Source organism: Gracilinanus agilis, chromosome 2 (assembly GCF_016433145.1).
Source record: "Gracilinanus agilis isolate LMUSP501 chromosome 2, AgileGrace, whole genome shotgun sequence".
In the NCBI taxonomy this organism is placed as follows: Eukaryota; Metazoa; Chordata; class Mammalia; order Didelphimorphia; family Didelphidae; genus Gracilinanus; species Gracilinanus agilis.
In genome coordinates this window covers 237,568,352-237,593,430 of record NC_058131.1, presented here as the reverse complement: position 1 = coordinate 237,593,430, position 25,079 = coordinate 237,568,352, and the positions used below count along the sequence as shown (strand labels likewise).

At 38.9% G+C, this 25,079-nt stretch overlaps 1 protein-coding gene across 1 annotated transcript in view; it reads left to right on the top strand.

Moving 5' to 3' along the window:
* Positions 1–25,079, top strand: part of FAM178B (family with sequence similarity 178 member B) — a 138,952-nt gene that overhangs the window by 41,936 nt on the left and 71,937 nt on the right. Inside the window, exon 6 of the mRNA XM_044661039.1 lies at positions 1,821–1,905. Coding sequence (XP_044516974.1) covers positions 1,821–1,905 — 85 coding nt within the window. The remainder of the gene's footprint in view (positions 1–1,820; positions 1,906–25,079) is intronic.

The following is a 25,079-nucleotide window of genomic DNA, read 5'->3' as shown; positions in this document are numbered from 1 at the left end:
TTCTATCCCTTCCCTCCCTTGAGCTTAGAGCCTTCACCATCAGTCACCTTTGGATATATCCAGCTTGGGTTCTCAGAGATCTCTTAAATTCCACAAGTCCAAAACAGGAGTCTTTATATTCCCCACCCCACCACTTTGCTAGGACATGCTCCAAAAACTATAAAGAAAAAAAAGAATAAAGATATTCATATATACCAAAAATTCATAGCCCCCTTATTTATTTTAGTCAAAAAAAGTACAAACATCCTACATGTCCAGTATTGAATGCTACAATACCAACAGATAATAAAAATGAAGAATACAAGGAAATCGGGACCTATCTATATGAAGTTATACAAAGTGGTATTTATTGAGATTAGGGCTCCCTTTTCTTTTTCTCTCTCATCTTCTCTCCTTTCTTCTACCTATCCATATAATCTTAATAAATTTTAATTAAAACAGTTGATTATACCAATATAAATGGGCAGCTAGGTGGCACAATGGATAGAGCACTGGGCCTAGAGTCAGGAAGACTCATCTTGAGTTCAGATCTGGCCTCAGACATTTACTAGATGTGTGACCTTGGGCCAATCATTTAACCCTGTTTGCCTCAGTTTCCTAAGAAAAATGAACTGGAGAAAGGACTAGTAAACCACTCCAGTATCTCTGCCAAAAAAACTCCAAATGGGGGTTACAAAGAGTTGAATATGCTAAGAAACACACCAGTATATGTGAAAACAAAGCCAAAGGTAGTAGAACTTCAAATGAAATTGGAAGGACACATAGAGCAAATGCATTTTTTTGTTTGGTTTTACAACGAATACAATGGTAAAAGTTTTTTATATGATCTTATTCCTTGTTTTATATACTTTATTCTTTATTAATATAAATCAATTGTTATTAAGTTAATTTTTTTGGAAAGTTAACAATAGAACTTGCAAGTAAAATAGAATTTTAATTTTAAATGACAATAAAGTTCAATAGAAAATCATCTTTGGTAAAATAATAGAGTTTGATATTCATGATTTCCTTCTTGGATGCCCATGGCTTACTTGAAGATAATCTGGACAGGCTTGGTTTTTGTGCCAGCTTATAAAACCATCTTTGTACTCTCCATTTCTCAAAGTATGGCCTGCAGACTTGAGTGGTTTGTGGATTAGGGTTCTTTGACTCAGATGAGTGACACCTGAAAGGCTTACACTGTTTATATACCATCAGGGAGACTCTTCAGACACATTCAGTGGAAGAATACCAACCTCAAAATAATTCACTTCAGTTCAGTAACAATTTATTAAGTGCATACTGTATACCAAGCACTGAACTAAGGGCAGGGGATATAAATAAGAAAAAGAAAGATAGTCTTCTGCTCACAAGAAGCTCACAGTTAATGGGGGAAGACAATACACAAAAAGAAAATGAAAGGAAGTATAGGGATATACTATTACTATTTAATGGCTAACTATATTTTGGGGTTCTTAATACATGCACTTAACATATACTTACTTCAGGGCACCTAGATGGCTCAATGAGAGACTGAGACTGAGAGTCAGGCCTAAAGATGGGGAAGTCCTGGGTTCAACTTTGACCTTGGATACTTCCTGCTGTGTGACTCTGGGCAAATCACTTAACCCAGATTGCCTAGCCCTTATTGCTCTTCTGCCTTGGAACTGATAGTTGGTGTTGATTCTAAGAAAGAAGGTAAGGATTTTTTTTCAAAAGCATTTGCTTAGTTCTCTGTAGAGAAAGATGATTGACTGAATAGACTGGGGACCAGAAGTAGTGAGAACCTTACACTATCACATGGGAATGTCCCTGACAACCTATTTTTTCCCTCTTGCAAGCTACTGGCATGGCCGATAGAGACTTCAGCAGGAGCCTTCCATGTCCTCTGGAATCTCAGTATGGATGGAATCTCCCGGCGAGCTGGTTAGTATCCCATGTCTGTGTGTGCTTTTGGATATGAAAGATCTATCAGCCTAGTCACATTGATTAATGTGCACAGAAGGCTACTCTGTGCCATGTAGTGTGTTAGGAACATGAATACACAGACAAAAATGACAATTCTTACCTTGAAGGGCTTCTTTTTGTTGGAAGAAACACAAACCCATCTAAGTACATACAAAACCCATCTAAAGTAAAGGCATGGTAATTTCAGAGATGGGGAGGCACTAAAGGAGCGGGTCAGGAAATATCTTCTGTCAAAGGTGGCTTAAGCCTTGAAGGAAATTCTGGATTTTTGTGGCTGAGTAGGAAGTGCATTCCTAGCTTGGGGGGAAAGCTTGTACCAAAGGCAGAGAGCCTTTTGTATGTTCAAAATAACAAGTAGGATATCCATATTGGCTGGGTGGTAGAGTGTAGAAGGGGGAGTAATATGTAGTAAACTCAGAAAGACTAGAGCTTTTTGTGAAGGGATTTAGCTGCCAAATAGAGGAGTTCATGTTTGATTCTAGGAGCAGCAGGGAGCCACCAAGCCATTTGTAAGTGGGTGATTGATGCAGATTTTTGTTTTAGGAGTGTCATTTTGGCAGCTGTGGAGAGGATGAATTGAAGAGTTTCATCCTGGGTGGCAGCTAGGTGATGCAGTGGATAGAGTGCTAGGTCTGGAGATAGGAAGATCTTGAGTTCAAATCCAGTTTCAACTACTTAACTGGCTCTGTGACCTTGGGCAAGTCACCCAATTTCCACCTCAGTTTCCTCAGCTTGGGATAATAATAGCACAGACTTCCCAGGGTTGTTGTGAGGATCAAATTGGATAAAGTCCTTAGTGACTAAAGTGACTATCATGACTATCACTATATAAAGGCTAGTTATTATTATTACTAAAGCAGAGAGATCAATTAAGAGGATAATGAAATAATCCAGGCAAGAGGTGGCGACAGGAGGAGTGGAGATATACAAGAGGGGACAGATAAAAGAGAGGTTGAGAAATAAACAATTTTTGACTATAGCATTTTCTGGAGTGAAAATCTGGTTTGGTAGCATTGTAGCTTAATGTGGGTTCTAATTGGTATCTCCAGGCAGGGGCCCATAGGCTTCTAATCCCCCTAAATTTGTTCTCTGAAACTTGAATATAGATTTAATTGAACATTTAGGGCTTTGAGTTATGTCCTGGTGTGGAGAAACCTACAAATGGATTACTGTACTAGATTACAAGCTCTTCCTACTGTAGCAGGGGGGCAGCAGAGGACCCTTGCTCTATTGAGTCATCCTCCCCACCCTCCACCCCCAATCTTACCCACTAGATGAAATTACAGGATGTTAGGGGCCATAAAAGAGATTGAAATGTAAGGGCTTGCCTTTTTCAGATTTTGAATGGTTGAATTTTTGGGTTGCAAGGGTGTGTCTCTTTCTGGCCTTCTGTAGAATTGGTTGTATATGAAAGGAAAACTCAGCTGAGTTTGACTGAAATAATGGGCCTTTCCCCTTTTTTCCCATCTACTCTTGTACTTAAGTAATGGGGAGAGACTGAGCAATTAAAACCTTGGAGGCTGCCAGGCTGGCATTGACACAGGATAGGTGTGTTCTGGGCCAGATGCCCATTAATCCCAAGCACAGGATTTGTAGAGATTGAGTCAACAAAGCAAATGGCAAAAACAATATCATCTCTTTTTCTAGAGTACAATTATAAGAATATATACATCCAAAGGCCATCTGTTCCTTCATACTTATGGCTGGCATTAAGGAGGTGCCAGCCTTTTAGTGGTAGTGGTGGTAGTGACTGAAGGTAGACATTGCTTCTGAAAGGGAAGTCAGTCCATTTGGCAAAGCCAGAAGCCATCAAACAAAGCTGGTCTTCGAGAAGTCCGTTCTTGTGCTCAATGAAGTCTGTTGCCTGGTAGTAAAAGAACAAATGAAAGGCCTGGAAGAGGGGCTCACTCCTCTATAGCCCTGGCGGTGAAATAGTTCCCCCAAGCAGAGGAAATGGAATTGGAACAGATCTGAGGGTGGTTAGTCAGTGCAGCTACAGTTGTGGTGGCAAAAGTCTGCCAGATAGATAAGGCACTGCTATATCCTGAGATCAGTGGCCCTGTGGGCAAAGGGAAAGGGAAGACTTGCTTGTCTTGGGCCACACAGGTACTAAGAGACATCTGACCATTCTGGGGGTGAAGTAAAGGATAGATGGTCCAGGGTGGTCTGATAAGAACTAGCCAGATTTGGGGAGGTTGGCCCCACACCTGAGAGTCTGTCAATTCCATAAGGTCAAGGTATTAGGGAATTAGTGGAGGCAGAGGAGGCATCCAAGCCCTTCATTTCCTTTTCTTCCTGTATTTCCTTGTTAGAGGCTCAAAGTAACTACTTTTGTTCATAGTTCTTGCCTACTCTAATCTATCATGTAATTAAAACATATTGCTAATCTGACTCCCATGGGCCTTCTACTGCTAAATTTACTACCTTTTCAAAGGGAAGATAGGGAAATCAAAGCCTCCATGGAGCTTTTCATCCTATAGAAGCAGTTATTACATGCAAGAAAATAATTATAAAACAAATTATACATTGATACAGAAAAGAAGTGCAAATAAAGTACTCTGTGAAGTCCAAGGGGGAAAATATTACCAAGTAGGAACATTTTGGAAGGCTTCCTGGAGTAGGTATTTTTGGAAAATAGGTAGGAATCCAACAGCAAAGAGCACTATAGGTATTGGGAATAGTGTGAACAGAATCAAGGCAGCAATAAAATAAAGGTCATTCCTGGGGGGGGGAGGTGTCATAATAATACACTTTGACTATAGTAGTGATGTGCTGTGAAGTAGTCTGAGAAAATGCTGATAAATTAGAAAAAGGAGGGGAGCACCAGATTGTGAAGGGCTTTGAATGGCTAGGGACTCTTAAGATGGAGATGGAGAACTACTCTGGGCACAGAAAGCATTCTATATTAAGGGGTTAGAGTTTTGCTTAGTAGGCAATGGGAGCCATTTTGAAGTGAGAAATGATGTGGCTAAGAGCATCCAAGAAGATAAACCCAGTAGTAGTAACATGAAGTTGGTTAGAAAGGGAGAAAGTAGAATGAAGAAGGCTTTTAAGGAAGCTATTGAGGTAGTCCAAGCAGATTATAGTCAAAGCCTATACCAGATTTGTGGTACTGCAGCATTGTAATTCCTAGAACTTTACAACTTTCACTTTTTGTATTGCTCTAGCTGCCATGGTAGATATTAAAAGAAAGAGGGAAGAGGCAGCTATGTGATTCAGTGGTTTGAGTCAGGCCCAGATATGGGAGGTCCTGGGTTACTTCCTAACTGTGTGACCCTGGGCAAGTCACTTAACCTCCATTGCCTAGCCCTTACCATTCTTTTGCCTTGGAACCAATACATAGTATTGATTCCAAGTTGAAAGGTAAGGGTTTTAGATAGATAGATAGATAGATAGATAGATAGATAGATAGATAGATAGATAGATAGATAGATAGATAATGAATGAAAGAGGGAGAGAGAGGGAAGTCAGATACTATCCACCAAGATTTGGAACACTAGAGACTGGGCAACTGGTGTCAATTACAGATAGAAATAGTGAATTGAGAGCCAGGCCTAAGGAAAGGAGGTTTTGGGTTCAAATTTGACCTCAGGCACTTCCCAGCTGTGTGACCCTGGGCAAGTCACTTGACCCCCATTGCCTACCCTTACTACTCTTCTGCCTTGGAGCCAATACACAGTATTGACTCCAGGACAGAAGGTAAGGGTTATTTAAAAAAAAAAAAAAAAAAGGTAATAGTTGAAGCTTTGGAACTGAATGTGGAGGGAAAGAATATGGAAAGAAAAGAGAAAGGGGCCTAGGGTGTGGGAATCTGGGGCTGGGACCTTATCTAAATTTTGTTATCTACCTCAACTGCATTCCATCCTTCTATGCAAAGTAGATGCTTAATGACTATTGAATTGTATAAAGTAATTTAGTGATTAGGAGATCTGGTGATTAGGAGTTCAGTGACCTTGAGAGAGAACACTTTCATTTGAAAGATGGGATGAGTGTAGAGGTTGGGGAGGCAGTTTTTTAAGGAAGTCTGACCTTGAATGGGAGGAAACAAAATAGAACATTGTCTAGTCAGCCTGGAAGATTCTAAGGCAAAGGGGATAGAGGAACTGGGATAGGCATATGGAAAGCAAGGAATAGAAAGGCAATTTCTTTCCTGTTAGAGACATTTAGTGTCATCTGGGGATAGGAGATAGAAGGGATCATGAGTTCAAACCCTGCTCATCCTCACCCTAACCCACCCCACCCTGCATTTTAGGGTCTAAGGAAGGTAAATGACTTACCTCAAAGGTCACAAAATCCCCAAGTTCAGAGGCAAAATTTGAACTCAAAATCCTTTATAATCTTACAGCTTTCTAACATAACATATTACAGGCACGATAGGACATAGAGATGTGGTGAAGTGGAAAGAGCACTGGCTTTGTGATCATGGGACAGGAGTGCAGATCCCTGTCCTGATGATGATTCCTAATCATGTGAACTTGACCAAGTCACAGATTTCTCTTGGCTTCTCTTTCTTTGTCTGTATGAGACAGAGAGAGTTGAGAAAGTTGAACTAGATGACATCTGAGGTCCCTTCTGTCTCTAACCTATGACTCAGTGATCCTATTTGCACTATTTACTCCACAGGGTTATAAGGAAAACATTTGTAAAATTTAAAAGACTTTATAAATTCCAGTCATGTTTGATTATGGGTTGGTTGTAGGATTATAGTCTTGTATATGGAAGCAATAGGATCAAGGGAAGAGGGAGCAAGCAGAATTAGCCTTAGAGGCAGCTAAATGGTATAGTGGATAGAGTGCCCAACCTAGAGTTAGGAAGATATGAATTCAAATCTGAATTCAGATGCTCACTAGCTGTGTGACTCCCATGGCAGGTCACTTAACACTATTTGCCTCAGTTTCCTCGTATGTAAAATGAGCTGGAGAAAGAAATGGCAAACTACGTTAGAGTTGGACAGGACTGAAAACACTGAATAACACTGTTAGCCTTATCAAGAAGTAAGCAATGTGGGGCAGCTAAGTGGCTCAGTAGATAGAAAATCAGGTCTGGAGACAGGAGGTCCTGACTTCAAATCTGACCATAAGGCACTCCTAGCTGTGTGACTGGGCAAGTCACTTTAACCTCAGTTGCCTAGCCCTTACCACTCTTCTGCCTTGGAACCAATACTTAGGATCCATTCTAAGACAGAAAGTAAGGGTTAAAATAAAAAAAAAATGTTTTTTAAGTGAACTGTGGAGAGATAGGGTGTAGAATGATTTGAGAAGAGTCCAAGTACCTGTTGGATGGCCTCGAGTCTTCTCAGTAAATTGGAAAGCTACATTATTTGCTGTAAATGTGAGTGGGAAGAATGAAGTTGGAGAATTGAGGAAACATTTAGAATTATCTCTGTCTAGAAAAGCCTTAAGAAGTCAGTGAGTGTCAGCTTACTAAAAAGGACTGAGAACTCAGTGAAGATAATATACTATATTCCCCTTCTGTCTTTCCTCTTCGGGTAAGGTAGCTAATGGCCTGACAAATGAAAATACTGCATTTTTTTCATACTGTTATCCCTCCCCCATTCGCCTGTTCTTTTCACTTCTGACTAGCAACAATCTCTGCATTCTCTCTGTTCATAACCTTTGACCTCATAGTCCATCCTGCCCTTTTCTGTCTGGCTGCAGTCTTCTTTGCAGCATGCCTGCCCTTTTAAAGAACATAGAAGTTTCTTTTTTCCTTTCCTCATTTGCATTATCTTACGACTTTTCTCCAGCAGAATTAGAAGCAGTATCCTGCCTTTCTTTGCCTTTTCCATCAGTGGCACAGTTGTTACTGACTCCCTACCCCCTCCCTACCCTTAGCAGGGGAGAAAGTGAAAGCCTTTTAGGTTATTAGAAGACTTTTGCTCCATAGTTTTAGAGGATTGTGAATGGTTATTTTGTGGAATTTAATTATAACAAGAACTTGCCTTTATGTAGTGTTTTAAAGTCTGCAAAGCATTTTATATTCCTGATCTCATTTCAGCATTAGGTAAACCCTGTGATTGATACTATCATTATCTACCATTTTATAGTTGAAAAAGTTGGGTTGCTTAGTGTATAGAGAGCCAGGTTTAGAGATGGGAGATCCTGGGTTCAAATTTAGCCTCAAATACTTCCTAGCTGTGTGAGCATTTACCCATCTTCTGCCTTGAAAATAATACATAATATTGATTCTTAGACCAAAGGTAAGGGTTTAAAAAAAAAGTTGAGGCTTAGAGATCTAAATAATTCTCACAGGGTCAATCCATCATTCAGTAAACATTTATCAAACATTTACATGTTCTTATGCTTGGTGTTAAGGATACAAGGACAAAAGTGAAACAATCCTTGTCCTCAAGGAGTTTGGGAGGAGATAACATGCACATATAGAGGGCATATAATCTATTTTGTATATGTAGATATACATACATAAATATATACATGTGTGATTGAAAGCCCTCTAATAAAGAGTTCTAGATCTGGACTCACATAAACACGAATTTATTCTAGAGGGGATGGTTACTGATCTCAAAGAGGAAAAGTGGGTGTTCTCTCTCTAGTTCTTTGACCTACTAATCTCTAGGGATTAACTCTGGGGAAATCTATAAAATAAGGTTAAGGAATAGCTGAAGTATTGGCAAAATGTGAATAACAGGATCTCTTTTATTTTTTACTTTATTTGGATTTTTTATTTTAATAACAAATTTCCACGTAAGTTTTCTGAAGTTAGATGATCCAGATTGTCTCTCTTCCTTCTCTCCCCACTCTTCAGAGCTGGCAAGCAATTCAATCTGGATTATACATATATTATCATGCAAAACCTATTTCCATATTAATCATTTTTATAAGTGAATAATCTTGTAAAACAAAAACCCAAAATCATATGCCCCCAAATCAATTAATCATATGTTTTCATCTTCACTCCTACTCCCATAGTTCTTTCTCTGGAGGTGGATAGCATTCTTTTTCTCAAGTCCCTCAGAAATGTCCTGGATCCTTGTATTGCTGAGAGGAGCAAAGTCTATCACATTTGATTATTCCACAATGTTTCAGTTACTATGTATAATGTTCTCCTGGTTCTGCTCATTTCACCCTGTATCAGTTCATGTAGGTCTTTCTAGCTCTTTCTGAAATTGTGTTTATCATCAGCATCCCTTTTAGAAAGGTATACATTCAGTATACAAGGAAAGTGTCAGATCTAGAGTAACAGTCTATATCCACTTAAGATCCAGAAGACTTATAAGTGCTCATTAACATATACAGAAAAGGAGAAAACATTCATTATTCTCCCAGTAGGGATGAAGACCACTTTGTAGGACTTCTATACAGTTATTTCACATTCATATTTACTTTGTACTTGCATTGTCCAAGCAATTCCTAGGCTTACTTCTTATGACAAGCCAGAGATTGACTTTAGTCCTTTAGCTGATTAGACAAGCTGATCAAAATTGCCATGTGCACCCCAAGCAAGTTGCCATTTGCAGGGGAGTAGGAAGAGAGAATGTAGAGAAATCCTTTTCCCGGCAATAAGTTTGACGACAAGAAAGCCCTGGAAAACAAACCCAAAAGAGAAAAGCCAAAGAGAGAGGGGTAGAATCATTTCCATTGCTATTAAAGAGCACTAAGAAGAAGAGATTCTTTTTTTTTTCTTAATTCTTATTCCAATTATATGTAGAAAAAACTTTAAATAATTGTTATCTGACATTATGTGATCCAGATTCTCTCCCTCCTTCCTTTCCCTCCCCACTCCCTGAAAAGGTAAAGAGTTTTATATAGGTTATATAAGGAAGAGAGGTTCTTACACAGGAATCTGTTCCCTATGAAGCTCTGTCACAGTTTTTACACAATCTTTCTAGTCACAAGGGTCAATATGCAGTTGCTTTGTCATCCTATAACCCTCAGTTAGAATCCAGAGCAAATGTGCAGCTCCATGAGACATGCTTCTTTTTAACAAAATTCCATGCCCTGTCATTTTATTAAAATGATTGGGGATATTTAATTAATCAGAGAATCCATGAACAAACTTCTCTTCCAATATATATTCAAAGTAAATAAAAAGTAATTGTTGGGAAGAAGAGAGAAGAAAACTAGGGATTCTCTGAGGCATAGGGTTCAAGGCATGTGGGACAACCATTTGCAGAAGCATGGAGATTGAAGATGGAATGTCATATGAGGAAAAATAAGAAGACCAATTTGAATAATCACAGAATGTATGAAAGGGAGTAAAGTACAATAAGACTGGAAAATTAGGCTGGAGCCAGATTGTAAAGTGCTCTAAATACCAAATGGAGGAGTTTTTATTTGATCCCAGAGTAATAGAGAGCTATGGGAATTTATAGAATAGGTGGGTAACAAGGTAAGATCAGAGCTTTAGGAATATCACTGTATATAGAACTTGATCAAAGTCTTTGGCAGAAAAGCAAAAACATTTTAAAATCTTTAACTAGACCCAGGTCTGCCAGAAGCAAATTAGGGTTCACAGAGTTTCTGAAAAAGCTAAAGTATTTGTAGGACACTAACAGTGTTTCTATTCATCAGGGTGCCTTGATCTGGAAATCAGGACTCCTAAATTCTGTGATCCTATTCCATTGGTTTATCCTTTTATTTTCAAATTATCTCCCTCATCCATACGTCTTAGTTTTTCCACAAGTATAAGGGTGGCAATTTTTTTTATCTTCTATACTGTCCATAAATTTCTTAGATTCTAAGGGTGAAGGAAATGCTATGTAGTCAATATGTTTATTCTGTAGTCTGTCTTATAGTAAGAAAATGGCTGATTATTTTGAACAGGACCTTACCAAGTGACCACATCTTGGTAGGTTTATCATGGGTTCAGTTTTAGTCTAATCTTCAGCTTTGCAGGTTCAGAAACTCAGTGTTAACAGTTCTACGTGGGGTAATACAGCCCTGAAGAATTGAATCACTCTATGGAACACTTGGTCAGCAGAATTATTCAAGAGGTGTTAGTTAACTCTGTCAGGCTATGGTCCTGTGATTCTATAGAGGGAGCAGCAGGATGAATGATCCCATCAACTGAGGGCATACGGGGACATCACAGGGAGGACTTCAGAGGCCATCTAGTTAAAAAATCCCCTGAAGAAAGGAATACCTTCTACAAATGGTTGGCAAATGGTCATTTTGCCTTTGTTTGAAAACTTCTAAAGAAGGGAAACCTACTGTCTCCTGAGAGAGCCTACTCTGCTTTTGGATAGTTCTAATTGTTAGCTTTACATCAATCCTAAATCTACTTGCCTTTGGTTTTTACCCATTACTTCTATTCATGCCTTTGAGGCCAAGAAGAAAAAGTCTAAATCCCCTTCCTTATGATAGCCCTGAAATACATAAAGATCACGATCAACATATCCCCTGAGTCATCTCTTCTCTAAATTAAACATCTCCTGTTCTATCAACTCTTTTCATATGGCTTGATTGCAAGGCTTTTCCCTATCTTCTGGCTATTCTTCAGGTTATTAATGACCTACCCAAAATGTAGAGTCCAGGGCAACACAATAAATATTGTTGGGAAGAGGGCAAGGAAGTACAGTAGGGCTTTTTTCTTCCCTAGACCTGGGTTTGCTGCTTCTCTTAAGCAACTTAAGAATGTAGCAAGGGGCAACTAGATGGTTCAGTGGATAGAGAATCATGCCTGGAGATGGGAAGCCTTGGGTTCAAATCTGTCCTCAGACATAGCAGTGTGACCCTGGGTGCCTAACCCTTACCACTCTTCTGTCTTGGAACTGATACTTAGTATTACTTCTAAGACAGAAGGTAAGTGTTAAAAAAAAAAGAATGTAACAAATCAGTCAAAAAGTCAAAAAGCATTTATTAAGTACTAGCTACTATGTGCTAAGCAAATGCCTGAGAATAAAAAGAAAACTATCTCTGCCCTCCAGTAGCTCATAATCTAAGGAAGGAGATAGCTTATAAATAGCTAGACAAGAAAGAGAGAGAGAGAGAGAGAGAGAGAGAGAGAGAGAGAGAGAGAGAGAGAGAGAGAGAGAGAGAGAGAGCTATTATTATACATAATAAAAAGAAGGCAAGATCATATCATAAATGGATAATGTAATCTTTATATGTAAATTGTTAATATCTTAATCAATTAATAAGCATTTATTGCTTACTATACGTCCCACACTATGCTAAATACTAGGATATAAAGGGAAAAAACTTAAAACTGGATATCTTATCTCTTGATTTTGGTCTTGTACCCCTCCTTTGGCTTGCTTTTGAAGTAATACTCATAATTTCCCAGAGGGTAGAATGGTCCCATTTTTACAGCTGAAGGGCAATAGGGAACCTTATGCTAAAGGAATTTCTTCTTCTGACATTATCTATGTTGGTAAAAGCTCCTTGGGGAAATCACCTGCCTAACTGTTCCTTCTCTACCTGAAGTCTCAATCCTTTGTTTGTAGCTTTTGTAGTAATCTCTAGAGGGGCTCATTGTGATGCCAGAAGTTGAGCTTTTGGTAGGAGGTGAAGAAAAAGGGCAAAAATACCTTATTTCCTGGATTAAGTACTTTTTTGCAATCAAAAAATGATCTATTAAACACCCCCCACACACACACACACACAAATGACAGAAAATTGGTCTGCTTCAGAAAGAGGGGTTCAGGCTCATGTGAAACAATCTGGAAACTTTCTGGCCTGACCTTTTCTCCAATTCAGCCTCACATGGTAATGTTGAGAGTTTTTGACATATGAGAATCTTTAGTAGCAACTGCCTTTCTTTCCTCTCTGTCAGTAAGGACTTATTGTTTCTCTTTCCTAAAAGAGACAATTGATGTAAGTAGAAACTCTCAGAAGAGTTCTGAAGGGATTTTAGAACAGTGAATTGGTTAGTTCAGTTACTTCCCTTAGGTGTTCTAATAGGCTCAGTGCTTGATACATTGTAGTTGCTTAATAAGTGCTTCATGATTGATTGATATTAGAGTAAGGATAGAGGCCTGGAGTCTGGAAATCCTGAGTTCAAATGCAGCCTCAGACACTTACTAGCTGGGTGACCCTAGGCAAATTATGTAATCCAGTTTGCCTCAATTTCCTCATCTGTCAAATGAGCTGGGGAAGGAAGTGGCAAACCACTCCTGTATCTTGACCAAGAAAATCTCAAATGGAGTCACAAAGAGATGGACATCACTGAACAAGAAGAGTAAGGATAGTCAAAGTGAGGAATGAGGTGAGAATGGAAATTCTGAAGTTCTGTGAATCTGCCCTGGAATCATACTGGGCAGCAACAGACTTGAAAATAAAATAGAAAAAAACTCAAGGAAGAGTTAATGCTCCCTATATAGCTAATAAATTTAGCTTTATAAGGATATGGGAGACATCTTTAATTCAGAAGGAAGCAGCAGGATAGAAGGTAAATGGAATTCTTCATGTTGGAGGGGAAGTGAAAGGGGGAAAAAACAAAGGGGCAGGCTCTCTCAAGAGGAATTAAAAACTCCTGCCTTGAACTCACAAGGGTAATGTGAGTTTAATTGGTCATTTTATCCATGACAGACTGTTTGCTTTTGCCTTCCCCAATGCTTTTAGGAATAACTGTAATATACCCTAGGCTTGCTGCCCCCTAGTATATAGTATGATGGATTAAATAGACCACTATTCTTAATCTCACCATAATGTTCTGCATAATGGTAAAAGAGATACCAAGGAACTCATGTAGGTAATCCCCTCCCCCAAATCAGAGAGTAAGTTGTAAGTTGTTTTTCCTATTCAGGAGTGCTTGAGAGTACTATAGTTTTTATATGCATAGGTTTTTATTTTTTCCTTTTTTTTTTTTTTTTTAAAGTGAGAGCTATTTTACCCCTTTATAGCAATGAAATGCCCCGATCCCATGTACCTTCAACGCTGCACCCTGTTGTGGGGTCCCTTCGTTCATCTGGATTTGTTTTTATGTCCTCTTGAGGAGTCCTGTATGTGTGGGTTAGGAGAGGTTAAGCAGCTGCTTTTTACTCTGCCACCATCTTAACCCGGAAAAAAACCTTCAGGTTTTTCTTTTGAAAGCACTAGGATGCCAAACCAACAGCTGCATGGCTCTTACTGTTGTTTACTAAATGCCAAAGGCGCTTTTACAAGAGAGCCATTGTTGTTAGGACTGTTATTGGGATTTCAACAAGAAGGGCAATAGCTTCAAGAGAGAGGGGAGCAGTTTTGGTTATGTATTACTGAACAGTTCAGTGGTGATGGCAGCAGGCTTTGGAAATGGTAGTTTGAGTAGTGGTCAATATCTTTGACAGGGAATATTAGTTCTGCAAATGTCACATGAGACAGTGGCCAAACCTGCTTCATACACATTTTTGGAAATGTGTCTGTTGTCCAAAGTGAAGTATAGCTGCATTCTAACCTAGCCCAAACAAACCCCATATTTTGGGGGAAAAAATTTCTGGAGCCATTTGTATCAAAGTAATTGCTATGAATATTTTCTGAAACATTGTTCAACCAATACTATAGGGAAGGGAAACAGTGCCAGCTAGTGATAAGAGGGCTAGCATGGGTGTTATTTCCTCAGATCAGCCAAATTCTTTGAGTGCTATCATATTCCTTTTTGTCTAATGGACAATTTTAAATAGGTATTTACTACCTATCTGCTTCCCCTAGATCTGGAAATTATGGCAATACTTTTAATTGAAGGGTCCCATACCAGCCCAAAGGAGACTGAACATTGTAAGGACTTTTGGTCAGCTCATTCAGTATGTTCCATTGCCTTTTATTTTGCTCAGCTTTTTATATAGCTTGGGAAGCAGCAGAGGAGTTAAAATCATGGCCGTACCTCACTTTAAGTTTCTCAAAACACTTTTAAAAAGATAAACCAGCAGGGGGCAGCTGGGCAGCTCAGTGGATTGAGACCCAGGCCTAGAGATGGGAGGTCCTAGGTTCAAATCTGGCCTCAGACACTTCCCAGCTGTGTGACCCTGGGCAAGTCACTTGACCCCCATTGCCTACCCTTACCACTCTTCTGCCTTGGAGCCAATACACAGTATTGACTCCAAGATGGAAGGTAAGGGTTTAAAAAAAAAAAAAAAAAAAGATAAACCAGCAGACCATTGTTATTTGTTGGATGGACATTTGTGAACAATGGCATAACTAGAGATCTAGGCATCAATAGGAATTTTTATAAATTTTGGTTGAACCATAGAGCAGATGTGATTTCCCCTATAGACACTAAAGCCATGATGGCAAATCTGTGGCACAGATGCCAAAGAGGGCAGACACTGCTCTCTCTATGGGCATATAAGTATTGTTGCCCGCCAGAGTTCATTTCTAGAAATTACTAGAACTCTGGTGGAGCTGCTCCCTTTCCATTCTCCATAATACCTGATGACATTTTTTCACATCGCCCATCCCTCTGCCCAACAGCCTAACGGGAGCACTTTCTCCCTTCCCTGGGTGGGGTCCAAGGGGTGAGGGTGGAGTGCATGCAGCACTTAGGAGGGAAGGGGCAGGGCAGCAGGTCTCTGGGGGGGCAGGGGAGGGACATGCGGTCTCTAAAAGGTTGGCCATCACTGCCCTAAATTGATCTCTAACTTACTTCCCTATTTAGTTTAACAATACCTTTCCCTCTGCTCCACTACTGGGGTTGTTCATTGAAGCCCATGATGATGGTAGAGACTTATCCTTTTTTTCCATAAGCTCTTTTTATGCCATCTAGTAAAGGATATAGGCACTTTATCAGAATCATATTTTTAAATGTATAAAATAAAATGAATAAGATTACAGAGTAAATCAATTATGTTGAAATTTAATTATCAATTTTAAAAAATATTCATGGACTTTTTGAGAATCTCTACTCCATTTTTACATTTTTAAACCCTTAACTTCTGTGTATTGGCTCCTACCTGGAAGAGTGGTAAGGGTGGGCAATGGGAGTCAAGTGACTTGCCCAGGGTCACACAGCTGGGAAGTGTCTGAGGCCGGATTTGAACCTAGGACCTCTCAGTCTCTAGGCCTGACTCTCAATCCACTGAGCTACCTAGCTGCCCCCAAGAATCTCTACTCTAAAGACCTATTTTTGTAGTTTGATATTTTGGAATTATTTCAGAAATCTGTAGGGCAGTATATGGATATCTGATAGAGTCTTGGATTTGGAGTAAGGAGGATCTAAGTTCAAATCCTACATCTAGGTGCATAACTCTGGATAAGTCAATTAATCTCTCAGAGCCCCTACTCCTCTCTGCAAGACTATAAGTTATGGACAGGTTGTTCATTACAGTAGGAGGGAATTGGAAAATTCAAGGTGAACTGTGAAATTCCAGGTGTTTAATTCACTGGCTATTCCAGAGATTAGGAATGTACCAGGTGACTTAACATAAAATCCCTATCTTGATGAGAATTTGGGCCCACTATTCTATCAGCTAGAGGCTTTTTAGTTTAGCCTAATCTCTCAAGCACTTTCCCTTCTTTATAAACCTGGAAGGGATGGTTCACTCTTCCCTCTCTTAGACAAAATTCTGACTTTACAGAGAACTCATTGATTTCTCCAAATACAGCCCCAAGAAAAGCAACACAAATGTAGGCAGGGTCAGAGTGGGTGTTGTCTAAAGGAATTGGATATGTTCACATTAGAATACAAGGCTTTAAAGAGGGACCTAGAGAATAGTCTGCAAATCCCCTTAGGGGGAGTTTTCAAGTGGAAAGGAAGGAGTGGTTCCACTATTGTACAATGCAACTTTATTCTACACACTGGGGGCCCTGAAATGCTGTTTGGTGTTAAGTGACACCAGGTAGTGGTGTGAATTACAGAGGACAGGGGAGAAGAGAGGTGACCTGGGGAATGCATTACAGTATGAAAAAACAACCAACCCGTAACATGTAGAGAAGGTATGAAGAGGGGGAGGCAGTAGATTAGGCAAAAGATAAAATGGAAAGGTTGACTCGGCTATAAGAGGAAAGGCTCTGCTACCTGTGGAAAGAAGGGAAAAGATTGGAAACAAAGGAGAGTCAACAGGAATAATACAAAGGGAATGAAGGAAGAAATAATATGCAAGAACATACAAAAGTTAAAGGGGAGGTCTAAAGAGAAGAAATTATGAGAGTTCAAACCCACTGCAGTTTCTTCAAATATGTGTTTCTGTTAGGACCTGAGCCAAATTTGAATCTCTATAGCAGGTATTAACCTGGGGTCCTCAGCCCTCCAAGGGATCTTTGAATAGATTTCAGGGAGTTCATACTTTGGATAGGAGGGGGAAAAAGAGTTCTTCTTTATTCTCACTAATCTCTATTTGAAACTTAGGATTTCCCTCAATTACTTAAATTCTGAGAAGGGTCTCATAGGATTCATCAGATTGCCAAAGGTGTCAATGACACCAAAAAGATGAATATTTCCCTCATTTCTTAGAGCCAACTTGCAATTTAGTTAATTAGAAATAAAGCATTTATCAAATGCCTACTATGTACCAGGCCCTTTGTTAAACTCTGGGGATACAAAGAAAAATTAAAAAAAATATAGTCCTTGCTCTCAAGGACTTACTTTCTAATGGGGGGGGGGGGGGAGAGGAGAAGGGAAACATACCAATAACTACATTTAATACATATAATAAATGGAAAGTAATCTTAGAGGGAAGACCCTGAGTAGGAGTTAGGGATGGGGGAAACAATTTGGAAAGTCCTCTCATAAAGGTGGAATGTGATTTGAGTCGTTTTTTTCATTTAATTTTATTTTTAAAATCAACAAAAATCCACCTTATCTCCATCCTCTTTCTGTCCCATCTCCTGTATTGTGAAAACAAGAGAAACAAACCCTTTTTATAAATGTATAGTCAAGCAAAATAAATTCCCACACTAGTCCTATAAAAAAAAAATTCTCAAGGTATGTGATTGGGTTGATGACCTTATCAAGAAGTAGATAGCAGATCTAAACAATTGGGAAAGCATTGATTGCTCATGGGTAGGCTGAGCTAACATAATAAAAATGACTATTCTACCCAAATTAATTTACCTATTTAGCGCCATACCTATCAAACTACCAAAAAACTTTTTCACTGAATTAGAAAAAACTATAACAGAGTTCATTTGGAATGGGTGAATGACTTGAATATAAAGAGGGAAACTATAAAAAAATTAAGTGAACACAGAATAGTATACTTGTGAGATCTCTGGGAAAGGAAAGATTTTAAAACCAAGCAAGAGTTAGAGAAAATTACAAAATGTAAAATAAAAATTTTGATTATATTACATTAAAAAGCTTTTGTACAAACAAAAACAATGCAACCAAAATCAGAAGGGAAACAACAAATTGGGAAAAAAATCTTTATAACAAAAAACTCTGACAGGGGTCTAATTACTCAAATATACAAGGAGTTAAATCAATTGTATAAAAAATCAAGCCATTCTCCAATCAATAAATGGGCAAGGGGCATGAATAGGCAATTTTCAGATAAAGAAATCAAAACTATCAATAAGCACATGAGAAAGTGCTCTAAATCTCTAATAATTAGAGAAATGCAAATCAAAACCACGCTGAGGTATCACCTCACACCTAGCAGATTGGCTAAATGATAGTAGGGGAGAGTGATGAATGCTGGAGGGGATGTGGCAAAATTGGGACATTAATGCATTGCTGGTGGAGTTGTGAACTGATCCAACCATTCTGGATGGCAATTTAGAACTATGCTCAAAGAGCAATAAAAGACTGCCTGTCCTTTGATCCAGCCATACCATTGTTGGGGTTGTACCCAAAGAGATCATAGATAAACAGACTTGTACAAAAATATTTATAGCCGTGCTTTTTGTGGTGGCAAAAAACTGGAAAATGAGGGTATGCCCTTCAATTGGGGAATGGCTTAACAAATTGTGGTATATGCTGGTGATGGAATACTATTGCGCTCAAAGGAATAATAAACTGGAAGAATTCCATGTGAACTGGAAAGACCTCCAGGAACTGATGCAGAGCTAAAGGAGCAGAGCCAGAAGAATATCGTACACAGAGACCAATTCACTGTGGTAAAATAGAATGTAATGGACTTCTGTACTAGCAGCAATGCAATGACCCAGGACAGTTCTGAGGAACTTATGGAAAAGAACGCTACCCACATTCAGAGGAAGAACTGCAGGAGTGGAAACAGAAGAAAAACAATTGCTTGAACACATAGGTTGAGGCGGACATGATTGGGGATGTAGACTCGAAGCTACCACACCAATGCAACTATCAACAATTTGGAAATAGGTCTTGATCAATGACACATGTTTAAACCAGTGGAAATGTGCATCGGCTATGGGGGAGGGGGTGGAGCTGGGGGGTGAAGGAGAAAGTAAGAGCATGAATCATGTAACCATGTTAACTTTTCTAAAAAATAAAAATTATTAAATGGGAAAAAAAATAAGTGGATAGCATATTTCATTGTAAATCCTTTGGAATCATGATTGGTTTTTGCATTGATCAGAATTCCTAAGTCTTTCAAAGGTGTCTTTATAATATTGCTGTTATATATTCTCCTGGTTCTTCTGACTTTGTTCTGCAATCAGTTCATACAACTCTTTTCAGGTTTCTCTAAAACCACCCCTTAAATAATTTTTTACAGCAATAGTATTTCTATCATATCCAAAATCATAACTTGTTCCATCATTGACAGACACTCCCTCAAATTCCAAATCTTTACCAAGTCAGGTAAAGCCAGTAAGCGTTTATTAAGTGGTTACTATGTACCAAGCACTGTGCTAAGTGCTGGGAATACAAATACAAGCAAAAGGAAAGATTGTCCTTACTCTTGAGGAGCTTATATTCTAATGGAAGAAGACAACACATAAAAAGAAGCTAAAAAGTTGACAAGTGGGAGAGTGAAGGTATCCAAGTGGGGCCATGATATAATAGAAAAAATCCAGAGTCAAGAAACCTGGAGAAGAATGAAGACATAACTAGACTGGGCATTTTCCTTAAAATGGAATTGGAATGAACTAGCCAACCAGACAAAGGGGCTGCAGAGACAGTGAGTATTTCCAGTGAGAGCAAATCCAGGGGTGAAGTGAACTAGGTTGAGAAGTTTTCTTTGGCATGGTAGAAAAAGGTCAGAGAGTCAGGAGTGAAACCAAATGATAATGAAGATTATGCCTTGGGGTAGCTAGGTTGCACAATGTATAGAGAGCCAGGCCTGGAGTTGGGAGGACCTGAGTTCAGATGTGGCCTCAGACTTCCTAGCTGTGTGACCCTGGGAAAGTCACTTAACTCCAATTGCCTAGCTTTTGCCGCTCTTCTGTCTTAGAATTTTAGAACTGATGCTAAGACAGAGGATAAGGTTAAAAAAAAAAAAAAAAAGATTGTACCCTTGTTTTATCTGAGCACAAAAAGAGCTGCTGTAAGTATCCTTGCACATATGAGTCTTCTCCCCCTTTAAAAACAAATCTCTTTGTTGTATAGATCTAATAGTGATATCACTGGGTCACAGTTTAATAGCTTTTTGGGTAGAGTTCCAAATTGCTTTCCAGATAGGCTGGACCAGTTCACAGCTTTACCAATAATACATTAAAAAAATGTGTTTTCCCATAGCCCCTCCACCAGCATTTGTCATTTTCCTTTTTTTTTTTTTTTTTTTTTTTTTTTTTTTGTCAACCTTGCCAGGTAGAATTTTCTTTGCTTAAAAACTAATCCCAGGGCACAGCTAGGTGGCTCAGTGAATTGAGAGCCAGTCTTAGAGAAAGGCAGTCCTGGGTTTAGATCTGATCTCAGATACTTCCTAGCTATGTGACCCTGGCAAGTCATTTAACCCCCATTGTCTAACCTGTACCACTCTTCTGCCTTGGAACCATTATATAGTATTGATTCTAAGACAGAAAGTAAGGGTTGGTTTTTTTTTTGTTTGTTTGTTTTTTAAAGACTAATCCTTCCCTTCATCTTTCCTCCCTCTTATTTAGCCCTTTTCCTTAATCCCTTTCCCTCCTTTTTTCTATTGAGTGAAATATATTTCCATACCCAACTCTGTGTTTGTGTGTGTATGTGCATGCGTTTTCTTCCTTCTTTTGACTAGTTCAGATGAGAGTGAAGATCAATTATAGACCATTTTCTCCACACTTTTCTCATAGTCTATATAGACTTTATTTGCTCACCCTGATTATGTAAGATAATTTTCCCTATACTCCCTCTCCCTTTTCTTCTCCTAGTATATTCCTTTTCTCTTCCCTTTTCATTCTTTTTTTTTTTTATCATCAAAACATAACAGAAGTATTCCTAGGTCTTATGCCTAATTGAATTCCCTCTGTGACCTCTGATTGTAATAAAGTTCTGTGTATCAACTTTTTTTTTTTTTAACCCTTACCTTCCATCTTGGAGTCAATACTGTGTATTGGCTCCAAGGCAGAAGAGTGGTAAGGGTAGGCAATGGGGGTCAAGGGACTTGCGCAGGGTCACACAGCTGGGAAGTGTCTGAGGCCAGATTTGAACCTAGGACCTCCCATCTCTAGGCCTGGCTCTCAATCCACTGAGCTACCCAGCTGCCCCCTGTGTATCATCTCTTGGAATACAAATACAAAATGCAAATACCATATGATTACTTATTCAAGCTTACTTTGTTTTATGTTTCTCTTGATTCCTATATTTATATTTCAAAATTTCTATATAACTCTGGTCTTTTTATCCAGAATGCCTGGAAGTCCTCTATTTCATTAAAAACCCATTTCCCCCTACTATAGGATTACCTTTAGTTTTTCTGAATAAATTATTATTATTTTAAAATTAAAATAAAAAAACTCATATTCTGTCTTAGAATCTATGCTAATATCTTCCAAGGCAGAAGAGCAGTAAGGACTAGGCATTTAGGGTTAAGTGACTTATCCAAGGTCACATAATAGGAAGTATCTGAGGCCAGATTTGAACCCAGGAACTGGCTCTCAGTGGATATACTGAGTCACCTAGCTGCCTTGAATAAGTTATTCTTGATTGTATACCTACATCATTTGCCTTCTGGAATATTGTAATTATAACCTCTGTGGTTGCTAAATCATGTATAATCCTGACTGGGTCATCAATACTTCAATTCTTTCTGAATACTTGCAGAATTTTAAAATTTGACTGAAAACTCTAGATTTTGGCTATAATCAGGGATGTGCTAGATCCAACTCAAAATTGGCCTGAAGGAACAAATCGTTAAATTTTCAGTGTGAGCATTTAGACCTCAGTTATTGACAAATACTGCAAACTAGAACTTGATTTTTTTGTATTGTTGATTGTCTAGACTCAAGAAAGTGGAAAAATTTTTAATAATGCTGATTTAACTTAAAAGTCTTTCAAGAAGGGGCAGCTAGGAGGCTCAGTGGATAGATAGCCAGATCTGGAGCCCAAAAGACCTAAGTTCAAATTCGACCTCAGATACTTCCCAAGCTGTGTGACCTTGAGCAAATCACTTAACAACAATCGCCTAATGTTTACTGATCTTTTGCATTGGAACCAATACTGATAGAAGGTAAGGATTTTTTTAAAAGTCTTTTAGGAGTATGTCTCTACACCCTTCCCTCAAAGCCAGTTATTAAATATTTACCAACACACTCCTGAATATATTACTGCTGGATGTTTTGATTTGGGGATTTCCTTAAGAAGACAACTGGTTGATTCTTTTTATTTCCACCTTTCTCCTTGGTTCTAAGAGATTTGGCCAGTTTTCTTTTATGATTTCTAAAAATATGATATTTATGCTCTTTTTTTTGTCATGGTCTTTAGGTAGTCCAATTAGTCATAGATTTTCTCTTCATAATATGTTTTTTAGGACAGTTATTTTTGCTGAGATACCCTCCATTTTCTTAATATTTTTCACTCTTTTGACTTAAAAATTATTTCTTCTTGTCTCAGGAGTCATTAGCTTCTATTTGGCCCATTCTTATGTCTAGAGAATCTGTTGCTCAGGCAAGGTTTTGTACATCTTGTACCAAGTTGTTAATTCCCTTTACAATTCCAATTTCCATAACATTCATTTTCCCCCCAATCTTTTCCCCTAGTGCCTGCATTTCAATTATGAAAATATTCTTTTTTGCTTTAGCCTTTTTATTGAATTTTACTTATTCCATGTAGAAACAATTTTAGGCAATTTTTTCTGACATTTTGCAATTCAGATTCTCTTCCTCCCTTCTTTCCTCCCCTTCCCTGAGGTAGTAAATAATCTGACATAGGTTATATTAGTGGTCGATTATGAAAATACTCTTAATTTTTTTTTCAATTCTTCCAGGAATTCTAGTTGATGTTCTGCCCAAGCTGTTTGTTTTTGAAGGTTTGCATTTAACTTTTTGTAGCTCTTCTTCTGGAATTGTCTTTTTTTTTTTTTTTAAATAACCCTTACCTTCCACCTTAGAATCAATACTATGTATTGGTTCCAAGGCAGAAGAGTGGTAAGGGTAGGCAATGGGGGTCAAGTGACTTGCCCAGGGTCACACAGCTAGGAAGTGTCTGAGGCCAGATTTGAACCCAGGACCTCCCATCTCTAGGCCTGGCTCTCAATCCACTGAGCTACCCAGCTGCCCCCAGAATTGTGTCTAGAGCATCCCTGTCACTATAATAGCTTTTTATTATGATATCTCAGAGATAGTTCAGACTGGAGACCTTTCAGTCTTTCAGTGCTTCTAGAGTGGTCTAATTGATCTAAGGTAAAATTTGACTCTGTCTTCCCAGTCTGAGCTATGCAAATTGTTGAACTGGGTTTGGGTCTGAGCAATGTTTGTGGGCTTGCTCTAGTTGAACTTCCAGTAGATTTCTGTTGGACTCAGTTACTATCAGGCAGCTAGAAAGCTCTGCTGGATCAGTGACAGAAAGGCAGATTGGGAAATTATCATTTAATCTGGGATTTCTGCTTTGGTTATTCCATAGCTGGCTTTAAACTGGACTGAAGTTGGAAATGAGACCCTGTACCACTCCTGGAGTCGGAGTCACATAGCTGCCCCCTGCTTCTGAATTTGCTTCTCATTCGGTGCACAGCCTGGGGCTGATGAATACCACTCACCCTAAAATACCAACTCAAGATCCTCTCCTCATTCAGCCCTGGATTTGTGACTCAGACCTAGATAGTGAGCAACAAGGCTGCTAATTGGGACCTATTCTTGCACCTGAACAACAAGTTCTAGCCCTTTTGTGCTGGATCCAGGCTGTCTTTTTGCCTTTAGCATCTCCCAGTGCTACATAGAATGCTGCTTATGAGGCCAACACTGGTTAGATCCCAGCTAACCAGTGTTGATGAAAAAAATGATTTTTTTCTTTAATGTCCCAGTCAGGACTTGGTCTGATATTTTTTCTAGATTTATATGGGGTGTGTGTGTGTGTGTGTGTGTGTGTGTAGCTATGGGGAGGAGTTGTGGGGAGGAGCTCCATTGTACTTTTGACTGTTACTCCCTTGAGATGAGTGTTGAAGGATGTTAGGAAAGCTAGGAGGCCAAGGTGAAAGGGAAAATGTTTCAAGCATGGAGGATAGACAGTGAAAAAGCATGGAGATAGGAAATAGAGTACCCTGTGGAAAAAAATAGCTAATAGGGCACTGTAGCTGGATCATAAAGTACATGGAGCAGAGTAAAATGTAAGAAGACTAGAGAGGCAGGATGAAATCAGACTGCATAAGGCTTTGGATACCAAACAGAGGATTTTATATTTGATCCCGGATACAATAGGAGGTCACTGGAGTTCACTACAGGTAGAGGATTGATATGGACAGATGTATCATTTAGAAAAGTCACTGGCAGTTGAATGGAGGAGGATTTGGAGTGGGGAGAGAGTTGAGACAGGGTTATCAATTAGAAAGTAGTTGCAATAGTTTGAGCAGGAGGTAATGAGGACATTAGACAGAGTTGTTACCATATGAGTGTAGAGAAGAGGAAATACATAAGATGTAAAGACAGGAACAACAAAGATTTGACAACAGATGGGATATGTGGGGTGAGTGACAATGAGGAGCCTAAAATGACGTTGATGTTTTGTGACTGTAAGAATGGAAGTGCCTTCAACAGGAATTAGGGAAGTTGAGAACAGGGGAGAATTTGAAAGGGAGTGGGGGAAATAATGAATTCCACTTTGGACATGTGGTGTTTCAGGTGCCAATAGAACATCCAAATAGAGACATCCAAAAGGCAGTTGGCTCTGTGGAACTGGAACTCGGGAGAACTCAGGAGCAAGATTATGATTAGATAACAGAAATGGAGAAATCATCTGAATAGAGTTGATATGAAGTAAAAAAAAAAAAATAA